The sequence below is a fragment of the Eptatretus burgeri genome, chromosome 14, assembly GCF_056783735.1.
Source record: "Eptatretus burgeri isolate ZD-2024b chromosome 14, Ebu_testis_v1, whole genome shotgun sequence".
In the NCBI taxonomy this organism is placed as follows: Eukaryota; Metazoa; Chordata; class Myxini; order Myxiniformes; family Myxinidae; genus Eptatretus; species Eptatretus burgeri.
The window spans coordinates 59,684,417-59,698,617 of NC_140974.1; the positions used below are offsets into that span (position 1 = coordinate 59,684,417).

The following is a 14,201-nucleotide window of genomic DNA, read 5'->3' on the forward strand; positions in this document are numbered from 1 at the left end:
AGTATTTCGGCCAGATAATCACCATTCCAGCACTGTAATGGCCATGGTCCTTCGCCTTTCCAGAACCGGATGAAACAAACCTCTGCCTGAAACGCCCCTCTCCCCACCCCACCAGTGCTCCAGCAATGAGTCACAGCCTCATGATCGCAGTGCAGCTGCACCATTCAGGTCGCTTACTAAAAGCGGATGTCATGCGTGACATCGTGCAGGCAACAATAAAACCTGGCATGGAGTGTTTGAGGAGTGTGCATATCTGAAGCAGTCCAAGTACAGGGCAGAGCAAGTCTGATCCTGAGGAAGTTTGCACCCAGTCCGGGAGTGAACACACGAGTGCTGCTAGTTTGCAAGGTGCCAAGCAGAGTACTTCCCGACACTACCGAGCACTACAAAGCAGAATCCGAGGGCGCGAGGCGAGTGCTTCCCAACACTACACAGCAGAACACAAGAGTGCAGAATGGGGCACTTGTGAAATGCACCAGGCAGAACAGACGCACCTGATTGAGAGCAGCGGCGCTCCTCAACGGGTCAGATGGAATGGGTGTTCCTCACGTACTGGTGACGCAAAAGGCATGGTGCTCTCCAAACTGCCAGGCAGAATGGGCACTAACCAAGGTGGTAGAACTGATTTGTCACACGTCTGTTGCACATGCATCATATAACCTTGCATCTTCCAGCACGTACACCTCAGGACTCGTTTGTTGTGGAGCGTTAACGTAATGGCATGAGACTCCTAACAGTTCTTTTCAGAGCTAAGCAGCACACAACACCGCACGACAGCACACCTCCCACTTGCTCCTCTCAATCACTTGCATCGACACCTTGTTGGGACCCATGGGGGCCAAGGCTGCTCACGCAAGGGTAAGAAACGTGCCGCCAATACGGCCTAACTTCTTTCTTTCTTTTTTTTCTAACCTTTCTAACCCAACTTCTTTTTTTCTAGGCCTTTCTATCTAATTTCCCCTGATGAACGTGTTGCATATCTGTATTTTGTATAAGGTTGGTTGTATAAGGGGTTCTTTGAGTGCTCGGGGTAAGACTGTTCGTGTGTGATACTGCATTGCCTGTAAATATTTGCTTCGTAATTACTTTGCTGAAAATAAATGCTTCCTGCAGGCTGCATTGCTTGGTAAGGTTCTTTCAAACCTGCTCGATTGTCTATTTCCTTTAGTGGTTAGACATAGTGTGTCGTAAATAGAAGGGAGGTTGTCCCTCACCGAGTTGCTACACTAGTCGAGCCGGCAGTCCTCCAACAAGTTTAGTCGGCCGTATATAATTGATAGACAAAAGTCGGAGGCCGAGAGCATGGTTCCCCATCTGGGCAGGGTCGGAGGCCGAGAGCATGGTTCCCCATCTGGGCAGGGATAAATCAACGGTAAGGTAACGCGAGTCATGGAGCGGGGACCCTGCTAGACTTGGCCGCCTGAGACGGCATCCATGGTTGCTCAGCAACTCGTGGGGTCGCAGAGTTATCCATGGTTTGCGGCTTCAGGATAAAAGGTCGCGAAGCTGATCCGAGATAGGCCATTCATTACCCGGCAACAGGCCAGTAACGATATACATGTATTGTATCATCAAACCTCCTAGCATGATGGAGCAGTGAGGGACAGATCATGCCCCATCGCAGTCAGCGCTGCGCGTTCTGTGAGCAACAATGGCCGTCTGCCACACAAGCACATTGTCTTTGCCTCACTGCCCATCTACCAAGAGTTGGGGTTGCGGTTGGGCGTAATAATCCTCAGTCTTTAAAACGGACTCAAGTATGCCCAGTTGAACGACCCAGGCCAGAGGCGAAGTGATGTGCATGCGCACATGGCGTTTAATGCCGTGTTGCATTTATTGGGTCGGAAGGACTTTGTTTTGGATGATTATTACTGTCAGAAAATGAGAAGAATCAAATCATTGGAAACTGTCAAACAGGGTCTTCCATTCGCCGTGATGCAAGGCTCTAATGTGAGGAGAGGAACTGTTTATGACCCCAGACGTTATCAAACCACAGGATCAACAAGAGATAAGCCAAGAAGTGGACATCCCAGGATAACGACTTCCACTCAGGACCGATACATTCGCATGACCCATCGAAGCAATCCGTTTCAAATTCCCCACAGTACTGTAAACACACTGCTTGGATCCTGCAGAACATGTGTCAACACAGTCTTGAGGCGTCTCTATGATGCAGGGATCCATGCTCGTCATCCTGTTCAGTGTGCAATACTTACACCTCGACATATCAAAGCATGTTTGATGGACACTGAGGCAAATGGCAAGTGTTATGTTCGGTGACAAATCCAGGTTTTTTCTTGAAAGGCATGATGGCCGTGCACAGGTCTAATAGTCCGGATGTCAAACACCATTTTTCAAGATGATCTTGCATTAGGGTCCGCACAATGTTTTTCTGCATTTTTGTGATCACCAGACCGTCTGAATGAATATTCCGATTGATGCCACTCTGGCACTGTTGAGCATTTTTGTAGAAACCCATAAATATGCAAATTATCAGTGGCCATTGTCAAAATTATTATTTTTCTTAATATCTCCAAAAGTAAGCATCCAAATAGCCTGGTTGAGGTGTCTACACCCATGTTTTTAGGGTCACTGGTCATGATAAACCCACTTAAAATGTAATAACATTTAAATTTAGCTCATTAATATGCAAATTAGCAGTCGCCATTATTGAAAATGTAGATGAATAGACCTATAGATAGAAAAAAAAAAAAAACACTTCAGTCTTTGTGAATATATATCACTTTATTAATCATACAGATTCAACAATTCGACAGGATGCAATGAAAGCAGCTAACAACATGAACAAAAGAAGACATTTCTGTGTAAATCAAATGTTTATATATGTTTATATATATATATATATATATATATATATATATATATATATATCTTCTTCTTCTTCTTCTTCTTTCGGCTGCTCCCGTTAGGGGTCGCCACAGCGGATCATCCATATGATCCGCATAGTGATTTGGCACATGTTTTACACCGGATGCCCTTCCTGACGCAACCCTGGTCACCTCTTACAACACAGGGATATGGTACACCTATTTTAACCGGGGTATACACCGGCCCAGTATAATGGTACTCATTTCGCCGACCTCGGAAGGATGACAGGCTGAGTCAACCCCCTGGTGTATTAATTCAGTGTCCCAACAGGGCTTGAACTCAGAACCTCTTGGATCCCAAGCCGCTGCCCTAACCATATATATACATACATACATACAAGCCTGGTGTTGGCGCAGTGGTTAGGGCAGTGGCTTGGGATCCAAAAGGTCCTGAGTTCAAGCCCCGTTGGGCCACTGAATTAATACACCAGGGGGTTGACTCAGCCTGTCATCCTTCCGAGGTCGGCGAAATGAGTACCAGTGTACTGGGCCGGTGTATACCCCGGTTAAAATAGGTGTACCATATCCCTGTGTCGTAAGAGGCGACCAGGGTTGCGTCAGGAAGGGCATCCGGCATAAAACATGTGACAAATCACGATGCGGATCATCCGCTGTGGCGATCCCGAACGGGAGCAGCCAAAAGAAGAAGAAGAAGAAGATACATATATATATATATATATATATATATATATATATATATATATATATATATATATTACGTTTGAGGGGGGGGTATGCATTCAAAGGGTAATTAGGATGTTTATTTAGGTATGCCATGCTGTTCGAGTTTACCAGGATCTCGATGTAATAAGTAGCAATTCAGTGGTGATAAGTTGTCTAGTAAATGTTCATTTCTTCAAGGGGTGAAATGATAATTGTCACGTAATTAGATAGGGACACGGGATAGGGTAAGTGTGTCTGCGTAAACCCCTTTTGGTATTCTCTGGAGACTGGCCGTGACATCACAGGACAGTGCAGCGGATGGCTCCGCCCCGTGATCACGATTGGCAGAAGGCGACGGCGGTGGGCCAATAAACGGCTCGATTGGAAGTGACGAGGACAGGAGGATAAAAAGGTTCTGTTCGGGGTCGAAAAGGAAGAGGAAGAACATTACAACCAAAAGATCGTGTTTTTTTTTTGGTGTGGAGGCTGTTGCGCGGGGAGCATCCTTGTTGTTGTGCTGATTCGATCGTGTTCTTGATCGTGTCTTGGAGCCTTGCTGAGCCTCGTGCCTCACCTTGGTTGGCTCTGGGGTTCTGCTGATTCGGAGTACGGGGTCGAACGGCAGGCGGACCTGCCTCCCTCTCCTGCTCGCAATTTGGCGCCAGAACTGGTTCCCTGGCGGCTGTGAGCGGACTTGGGCCAAGACCAGGAGGTCGACAGCACCACGGTTTCTCCTGCCCCCCTGACAAGAGCAAGGCCAGCTCGTCCGACGCCGATCCAGGGACAGTTGCGTCCACACCACGGTCCAGCCTGACCACCAGGAATAGCTACGTTTTTGTGTGTGTGTGTGTGTGCTTGGTGCCTTAGAAGGTTTGAGATCTCCATATTCATTGGAATTGTCTGTGTTTTTCCCCACGCCCGATCCCACACCATCCCGTCGAATCGCCCCGGATCCCTCTTCTTGCCGAGTCTTGTTATTTCTGGTAATAATAAAAACAAATAAACATCATCAACTCAGTGAAAAGCGACTCGTGCCACCTTCCTCGTCCCGTTTGCGGTAGAGCGATTAGAACCGCCATGTTTGGGTTATAAATAAATAAACCGCCTCCATCGTTTCGGCTCATTCTACGTTGGTGGAACTGTTCAAGTCCCGTGGACGTCACATTGGTGTCAGGGTGTTGGATGTTTGAACCCCTCTAAATTATATTTGGTATCGGGAGAATATACCAAGATTAAAATCTCGCCATGAATTGGAATATAAAATTACTACAGAAAAGCGCGCGAGCGCGGGAAAATTTGGGAAAATTTTGGCGGGATTTTTCAAATTTAAATTAATTGGCGGCAAACGGGACTTCTGCACCACGGCGGATGTGCAGATGTTTGAGGAGGAAGGCCACGTGTCTGGCAGCGAGTCAGGGGAAGAAGAGAGAGACGGGGGTAGGATTGGAACCTCCCCCATTCCGAGCGTGGACCGTGCTTCATCGCCCGTAACGGAGCCGGCAGCGCCGGAAACTGGCACGATGACGATCTGGACAATGTTGGAACGTTTAATGAGTGCAATTACAGCACAGGGGGCAAAAATGATGGCACAGGGGGCACAAATGGCAGAAATGACGGCACAAATGGAAAATCAATTCGTGACACAGAGGGCAAAAATGACGGCACACGGGGCAGAGATGGCAGATCGATTGGGGGTAATGGGGGAACAGTTGGGTGCACGGATTGATTTAATGAGGGATGAATTGGGGGGAAAAGATGGAGAAAATGAAAACTGAGATGTAGGAGTGTGTGGATGTTAAATTGGGAGAAATACAAAGCAAATTCGAGGATAGATTGGAGGAAACAAAGGTAGAAATTACATTGGAGGGGGAAAATATACGAAAAAAAATTGGTAGATAAAATTGATGCAACGAACATTCGGGTTGATAAAGTGGATGAAAGCCTGGAACGTCATCGTACCTGTGTGGATGCTCGTATGCAGTTGCAAGTTGAAGAGTGGGGAGAGCTGAGGAAGCAAGGGATGAATTTGGCGGAGGAGGTAAAAGGATTGGAGGCTCGGTTGGATGAACAAGGTAAAATTATGAGCCAAGATGAAGTCTTGGATAAAGGCCTGGTAGAGCCGTCTTTTGTAAGTAGAGTGTCCGGGTTGGTTGAGGAGCAGCTACAAACTCGCGACGGAGCCTTGGAGGAGGTTGTGCGGGCCCAGAAGATCCTGCGGGAAGAGGTGAATCGGTCCATTCAACGTTTGGAACAGGAGGCAAAATTGACCCATGAGACCCTCACCACAAAACATCTTTTTGGCCACAGTCGGCTCCGAAATTGGATACGCAGCCACAAGGGTGTTTGATCCCTGGGCTGGATTCGGACAAGGGAGAAACTGAGAAGCGGGCCACCGTAAAAGTGATCCCCCTGGTAAATTTCGATGGGTGAGGGAGCGTTGAAGCTTTTCTGACGCAATTTGAGTGTATTTCCTGACTAAACGGGTGGAATGAGCGGGAACGTACAGGGAATTTGGTGGCAACGTTGCAGGGACCAGCCGCGGATGTGTTAAACGTGATCGCGGAGGGGATGTTGACCAGCTCCCACATCTGCGAGGCGTTGAGCCGTCGGTTTGGGTTCGCGACAAACTGTGATCTGGTGCGGGCCCAGCTCCAGCACCGCAGATTAAAGCCGGGTGAGACAGTGCAGGAGCTGGCACAGGACATTTACCCATCAGTCAGGATCGCGTATCGGGACCTTACAGTGGAGGCGTGGGACAGACCAGCACGAGAGAAATTTTTAGCTGCTCTTCCGGACCCTGAGGTCCGAACGCTAGTGGAGCTACAGGATCCACCCACCGTTCACCGAGCGGCTGAGTGCACGGCCAGGCTGGCCTCGTGGAGGCGGCCGGGTCGGGTGCCCAAGAGGCCATCGGTGACGGTCTGACAGGCGGAGATCCAGGATCAAGGAGAGGGGCTGGGAGAAATTGGCATTACCCAAATGTTTCAGGAAATTTGCCAGAAACTGTCGAGTTTGATAAAGGGTAATCCGGTAGTTAGTGCGCCAAAGCGGCGGGGTCCAGCCCAGCCAATAGAGCAATTTGATTATGGCCGAGGCGGTCCGGAACCGGAAGAGACATTTTACCGATACTCACGGGGGCCTTTTATGGGGAGTTGTTTCCGGTGCGGGCGAAGAGGACACATGCAACGATATTACCGGTACCCGGCGATGGAGGGACCCTCCAATAGACTTTTAGACTCGGAGAGGGTGAATCCTCCTGCTGAACCGCCAGGTCTATCCGAGATGCCCTTTCATAGGTCGGGTCCGGAGATCACTGTCGGGGGTCGGGGAGACTAGATTGGGCTGAGCATATACGACCATGCTCGGCTGCTGAGATTGTGGCGAAGTGCCCTCCTTTGGTGGAAAAAAATGAATTGTGGGAAAATTGGCATGTGTTTGTAAGTGCTGCTGGGTTTTAGAGTGACAATAGGGACAATGGGTAATTGGTAACAAAGCGGGCACGAGTGGCTGTCCAATGGCTGGTGCGTGGATCGGGTGAGAAGTGCTGTGTGAGTTGTTTTAAGTGAAGAAGTGAAATGTATGGTGCACACATTGTTTTTTTTATTGGGCATGGTGTGGTAACAGGGAAGGTCATGGTCGGCGAAGTGTTAGAAATGCAGGTGTCACATGTGAGGCCGATGGGGTGGGGGAGTCATGTGGGTTTTGTGGGTGGGGATGTTGTGCTTGTCCACAGGGATTGCTGAAGTTCACGGTGAGCGGGAATTGCGACCCCCTTCAAGGAGATTCACCCCTGGTGGCTAATGGTGACAGTGTCTGGAGCCAACTGGGAGAGGGTCTGGTTGGGCGACCAAGGCGGGTAGGACCTTGGCGACCCAGGAAGGCCAGAGGAGCCAGTGAGACCCCTTCCAGTGTGTTGTACGGGATGAGAGCTGATGGCAACCAGGGGGGTGGGAATCAAAGGGAGCGGGGCGGAGAAACGTCTGGGTTGGACTAAAGCTTACCTGTGGGCATGGTTGCACCTGAGATGCCCCCATCATCTTGTGGTAACCCACCCCACGGCCACGACGGGATTCAGCCTGCATGATTAAAATGAGGACCATGACCTAGAAATGTGATGATGACCATGGTGTGAGTGTTGTGAAGATGTGTGAGTCCCACCCGATCCCGCACAACTTGACATGTGCAGTAAGGGCATGATGTCCGCATAATTTTGGGGCAAGCAAATTTGAAAATTGGCTCCCCAGGTAACGCTGGGTCTATTAGCATCCACTGGGGGAGGCGGTCAAGTGTAAATATCCTGTGAATAGTGTCGTTAAGGCTTAGAGTAGGAATGTAAAGTATAAGTGTTGTGTTTTTGTGGAACCTTTTGTTTCCCCTCCCCAGATCACTGGAAGAGTGCTGGGCAAGAGCGATGATCCAGAAAATGGAGTGCAACTTCGCTCAGTGCTCTCATGTGATAAAATAAAACAAAAAAAAAACGAATGATTGTTTAGGCGAGGATAAGGCCATAAGGGGTAGTACATTAAGCAGGATAGGTAAGTTAGCTGCGACTCGCTGCCCATTGCCCCTCCTACTTTATTTCGTTAGGTTAATTAGGTGTGTCAGTAAGTGTTAAGGCTGGTACGGTAGCGCCTGTGATATACCTTGCAGGAGCTGCGGTACCAGAGGAGGGGGCAGTGTTACGTTTGAGGGGGGGGGTATGCATTCAAAGGGTAATTAGGATGTTTAATTAGGTATGCCATGCTGTTCGAGTTTACCAGGATCTCGATGTAATAAGTAGCAATTCAGTGGTGATAAGTTGTCTCGTAAATGTTCATTTCTTCAAGGGGGAAATGATAATTATCACGTAATTAGATAGGGACACGGGATAGGGTAAGTGTGTCTGCGTAAACCCCTTTTTGTATTCTCTGGAGACTGGCCGTGACGTCACAGGACAGTGCAGCGGATGGCTCCGCCCCGTGATCACGATTGGCAGAAGGCGACGGCGGTGGGCCAATAAACGGCTCGATTGGAAGTGACGAGGACAGGAGGATAAAAAGGTTCTGTTCGGGGTCGAAAAGGAACAGGAAGAAGATTACAACCAAAAGATCGTGTTTTTTTTGGTGTGGAGGCTGTTGCGCGGGGAGCATCCTTGTTGTTGTGCTGATTCGATCGTGTTCTTGATCGTGTCTTGGAGCCTTGTTGAGCCTCGTGCCTCACCTTGGTTGGCTCTGGGGTTCTGCTGATTCGGAGTACGGGGTCGAACGGCGGGCGGACCTGCCTCCCTCTCCTGCTCGCAACTTGGCGCCAGAACTGGTTCCCTGGCGGCTGTGAGCGGACTTGGGCCTAGACCAGGAGGTCGACAGCACCACGGTTTCTCCTGCCCCTCTGACGAGAGCAAGGCCAGCTCGTCCGACGCCGATCCAGGGACAGTTGCGTCCACACCACGGTCCAGCCTGACCACCAGAAATAGCTACGTTTTTGTGTGTGTGTGTGTGTGTGTGTGTGTGTGTGTGTGTGTGTGTGTGTGTGTGTTTGGCGCCTTAGAAGGTTTGAGATCTCTGTATTCATTGGAATTGTCTGTGTTTTTAACCACGCCCGATCCCACACCATCCCGTCAAATCGCCCCGGATCCCTCTTCTTGCCGAGTCTTGTTATTTCTGGTAATAATAAAAACAAATAAACATCATCAACTCAGTGAAAAGCGACTCGTGCCACCTTCCTCGTCCCGTTTGCGGTAGAGCGATTACAACCGCCATGTTTGGGTTATAAATAAATAAACCGCCTCCATCGTTTCGGCTCATTCTACGTTGGCGGGACTGTTCAAGTCCCGTGGACGTCACAATATATATATATATCTATATATATATATATATATCAGGTTTTTAAACCTTATGAAGGCTACTTCAGTGCTTGGTGTCTCATTCAGTGTCAGAGTCATCATCAAGGGCAAATGCAGCAGCTGTCTTGGTGTGCTCATTCCTCCAGCCAGTATCTCCATGGCACGTACAGAAAACTGTGCATGGTAACTTGGCTGCTGTGCAGCGGCATTGAGCTGTGTAGCATTGCTTGTCGGAGGAACATCCACATTGTATTCGCTCCAAGATCTCTGGTGGTGCAAGAGCGACATTGGGCAGCAGCATAATTGGAAGTAATGATCTTGATGCCTCATCACGTTTCCATCCGTACTGAGTGGGATCCAGAGGTGGTGCTGCAGCTCAGCAGCTGACTTCCATATTGCTGTCTGGATATGAGCGCGTCGCACGTTTTGTTCAAATGACTCTGTAGTTGGTGGCAGAGCCTTTAGGTCTGGTGCTTTGATGGCATTTGGTTTCACCATCTTCATAGACCACACCTCTTTGCGAACATCAGACATGTTGCTTCTCTCCTTGCTACCACAGCAAACAGTCATGAACACAGTGGCTTCGGCGATGACATCGTCAATAGATGCATCCACATTCCCAAGTTTTTGAAGTGAATGGCCTGCTGCGAGTGTCTTCTTGCTAGTCAGTTTACCTCTACCATACATCTGGGCAACGGTGTCGCAACCTGTCAGTATGTGTAAAGCTAGTAGGTCTTGCACCATCCCGGCATGCTTTCTGACAGTGGCCCCAATGTCGATCAACGATCGGCCAGGACATGTTGCTTCCATTGTTATGCAGCATTGCAGATGAAGTTCTGTGAAGTGATACACAAGCAAGACGAACGCATCAGTATCATCACAGATGACTGTGATGCATTTTGCGCCATCTTCGGCAACTTTAGCGACTTGCGGAATCATGATGACATCTGCCTCCTTGTGCGACACCTTTGGGCTCCGTGGTGTATTTCCACTGGAGTATACTCCTGTCCCGTAATGACGAGCCTGTGTTGGCTCTGCTTTCTCTGTTGACTAAAGTCAATCAAATTCTGGCAAATAAGTTCTATCAGCTAAACTTTGTTCTCAGTTACTGACAAAACCACCAGCTGTGGAGGCAGTGGAGTCTGGCGGTTCAACCTGTGGCGCCTGCTAGCTTGCTGCCCAGCTCTCGCTAATCTTGTTCCACTCTTGATGCTGAAATCATGATATCTCTCAAATACCTGGCGTCCTTCTTCATCCTGGTGGGAATCGATAATAGTTCAGTCAATGTAGCAAATTTGAGGGGGTAACCCACCACTAATTGCAAAATAATTGTTTCCACTGCATTGCATTTCAGTAAGACCCCCTAATCACCATATTAAAAGTCCTAAAAAATCCTAGCATGGGAAAGTGGTCGAATTTGCATAGTTTGCAAATTAGCTTCCACCATAAGAGAAAAATCCATATTTTCACTATAACTTTGCATATAAGTACCCAATCGAAGCAAATCAAGTGTCCAAACCCATGTTTTTAAGGTCAGTGAACATGATAGGCACATTTGCAAATTAATATTTTAAAATATAATTTGCATATTATGCAAATTAGCTTCTGTCATAAGAGAAATTTCATATTTTCACGATAACTTTGCATCTAAGTACTGTATCCGATTGAACCGTAACCCTAACCCTAACTTGTATTGTTTCTGCTCTGTTATTTCATGAATTACAGATAGCTATGGCTGAGTGTGTTTTCTGCGAGAAGAGTTTAGAAGATGGTCAGGATACTGCAAACCTTCGAGAAAAGGGGAGCGAGAGTATCAACAGGGCCAGTGAGCAGCAAGGAAGTAGTATAACAACTCATAAAGTTCAGCGAGTACACACAGAATGCCGACGGGTTTTCACTCATCCACAGACGATTGCAAAGGCACAGAAAAAGTAACTGAACAAAATCGGCCCTCACCGTGTATCCTTCGTTCAGAAACACCAACGTTCAGTTTGGACAAGCACTGTTTGTTTTGCAGTGAACCAGCTACTTACAATGAGAAAAAGCGTGATGGCATGGATGTCTATCCTGTAAGAACCACATCATTCCAAAATATTGTCTTACATTCATGTGCACAAAGGAAAAATGAATGGTCTACGTTAGTTTCAGGCAGAATTGCATATGCTCATGACCTAATCGCAGCCGATGCAGTTTACCATCAAAGCTGTAATGTCAACTTCAGGACTGGGAAGCAGGTTTCATAGCAACATTCCTCTGGACTGGGTAGTGTTGCAAAGAAACAAAGGCTTGGCAGACCCAAAGAAGCAGAAAGATATGAAGCATTCCTGTTGGTTGCAAAGTACCTGGAGGAAAATGATGATGAACAGATTACAATAACAGACTTGATTGAGAAAATGGAGACAGGTCTTTTGGGTTCAGAGGTTGCAGCTTATGGCTTTACACATATGAAGAGTAAACTCATGTAATGGAACATTTTGGTGACAATATCATCATGACCGAGCTGAATGGGAAGCCAAATGTTGTAACTTTTAGACGAACAGCAGCAAATATTCTCCATAACTTTTACAAGGAACAGAAGAAAGAGGACCCCAATATTGAGAAAATACGAATGATGAACACAGTTGCCAAGCTTATCAAGAGTGACATAAAGGCAGTGGACTCTTCTAAGGATGTATATCCAACCAGAGAACAGATGTCATCAACAGAAGCAGCTGTGCAGTTCATTCCACAGTCACTACTGATGTTGTTGCAAGGTTTGTTCGTTGACAAAAACACTGATCTGAAGGTAGCATCAATTGGACAAGCTATAATGCAAGCAACAAGGCCAAGAGTCATTCTAGCCCCATTGCAATTTGGACTAGCAACTGAAATGCATCATCAGTTTTCATCACGGTTCATCGTAGATACTCTTCATAAACACGGCTTCAGTTGTTCCTATTCTTAAGTGCGGAAGTTCGAGAAAAGTGCCGCTCTTACACAAGGGGCAGAGTTGCCTGAGCCTGGATCTGGAGAGTTCATTCAGCATGTTGGTGACAATGTTGATCACAATATAAGAACTCTTGATGGCTTTGGAACATTCCATGGAATGGGGATTACTTCCACTTTCACACCAGGAAAGCTGCTTCGTAAACCTGTAGAGTATCAGTGACAACGGATGACATCATAAAAGTGGGAAGGATCAACATCAAAACTTTCAAATCTCAAGTTATCTGACATTTTTGATTTTCTCTAATTGCTAAAAGCTCATATGCATATTTTATGCAAGTTATATTCATAATATGGGGTTGGATACTTGTTCCTTATATGGGAAATAATAGTGAAAATTAGAAATTTCTCTTATTCCTGAAACTAATTTGCATAATATGCAAATTATATTCAAAATATTAATTTGCAAATGTGCCTGTCATGTTTATTGACCTTGAAAACATGGGTTTGGACAATTGATTTGCTTCAATTGGGTACTTAGATGCAAAGTTATAGTGAAAATATGAATTTTCTCTTATGGTGGAAGCTAATTTTCATATTTTGCAAATTACACTACTTTCCCATGCTAGGATTTTTTTTAGGACTTTTAGTATGGTAATTAGGGGGTCTTACTGAAATGCACTGCAGTGGAAATGATTCTTTTGCAATTAGTGGTGGGTGAAGATACTAATTTGACTGGACTATTTCGAAGAGGTTTATTCATCTTGTCATTCCCCTCGAAGTCTTGTGTTCCCGAATGAGTGAAGGCATACTTGTTAAGTCCATTGGGGTTTTGAGGCATGTTATAATTAATTTGGCTGTGATCGCCGCAGAGTGGCCACATTCTTCCCTCCCCTTCCCCATTTTTTCTGTGTAATAAATCCCATTTTTGATAATAAAAAACCTGTGTAGTTTTAGGAAACAGAATCCATAGTGCTGAGTAGATTGGATTATGAACCCATTAAATGGGCAAATTGGGTCCACGCTTTCACGCCTCGAACATGGAACGTCGACAAGCTCTGCTCGGCCAACCTGCCGGTCACTCCACCTGTGGTTGCTGCATTTAGAGACACCGATTCACACTAAATTAACCCCGCGAGGAGTAGTTCTTGTCAGCTAACCACTGTGCGGCACATCTGTCATTGAAGATGTATGACTGTGTGTGTGTGTGTGTGATTTGAAACCTTGTTGATGACCCTGTGCCGACTCCACCGTTCTATGACTGCTCCTCTCCCACTCCAGTGGAATTAAGCCCATAGATTGATGTATCGATAAAGCAATTCCTTGTGTATTGTTATTCTGTGTTTAGAGGCAATACCCCCATCAGTTTTCATTAATCTCTACAACAATACTGTATTGTCCTTACAATAATTTTGTAAAATACCTGGCATTAAAATGCTTTGGTTAACAAAATGTTATGAGTATGACAAAAGAGCCAGGCTCAGTTGGGTTACGGTATTGAACGTAGGCAAAAACCTTGCTGCCTCTTAGGTGTTTTAATGTGGAATTCCACCCTGGGTATGTGGAATCCTGGCTGAACACAATATTTTGTTCTCCAATCAGGGAGGGAGTTCTTTGTGGGACTTTCCCAGCGGACTAATCAACGTGGGGCAGAAATTCTCGCCGATACTTTTAAGGTGAGCATTTTGCTTTAACCCATTTTATAATTTGATTGCTTCGGTGTGCACGGCTGCTTTGTCAACAATTTGTTTGTATGTGCCAGGACTTTGCAGTGTCCACAGTTCCAGGGAATGGTTCTTTGCACCTCAAAAGCTTTTGCAGCATGGGGGGCCCAGACCTGCTCGTGATCGGCAGCAGCGAGCACGCTCAGAAGGCACTCCGGGTGAGAGGGGAGTTTGGATGTG

General features: G+C 46.8%; 1 protein-coding gene across 2 annotated transcripts in view; it reads left to right on the top strand.

The window, feature by feature from the left end:
• The window catches only part of LOC147013350 (N(G),N(G)-dimethylarginine dimethylaminohydrolase 1-like), a 66,108-nt gene that overhangs the window by 46,679 nt on the left and 5,228 nt on the right, over window positions 1-14,201 (top strand). For both annotated transcript variants that reach the window (XM_085855104.1, XM_085855102.1), the window contains exons 4-5: window positions 13,900-13,973; window positions 14,060-14,179. In XM_085855104.1, the coding sequence (XP_085711230.1) occupies window positions 13,900-13,973; window positions 14,060-14,179 (194 nt within the window). The remainder of the gene's footprint in view (window positions 1-13,899; window positions 13,974-14,059; window positions 14,180-14,201) is intronic.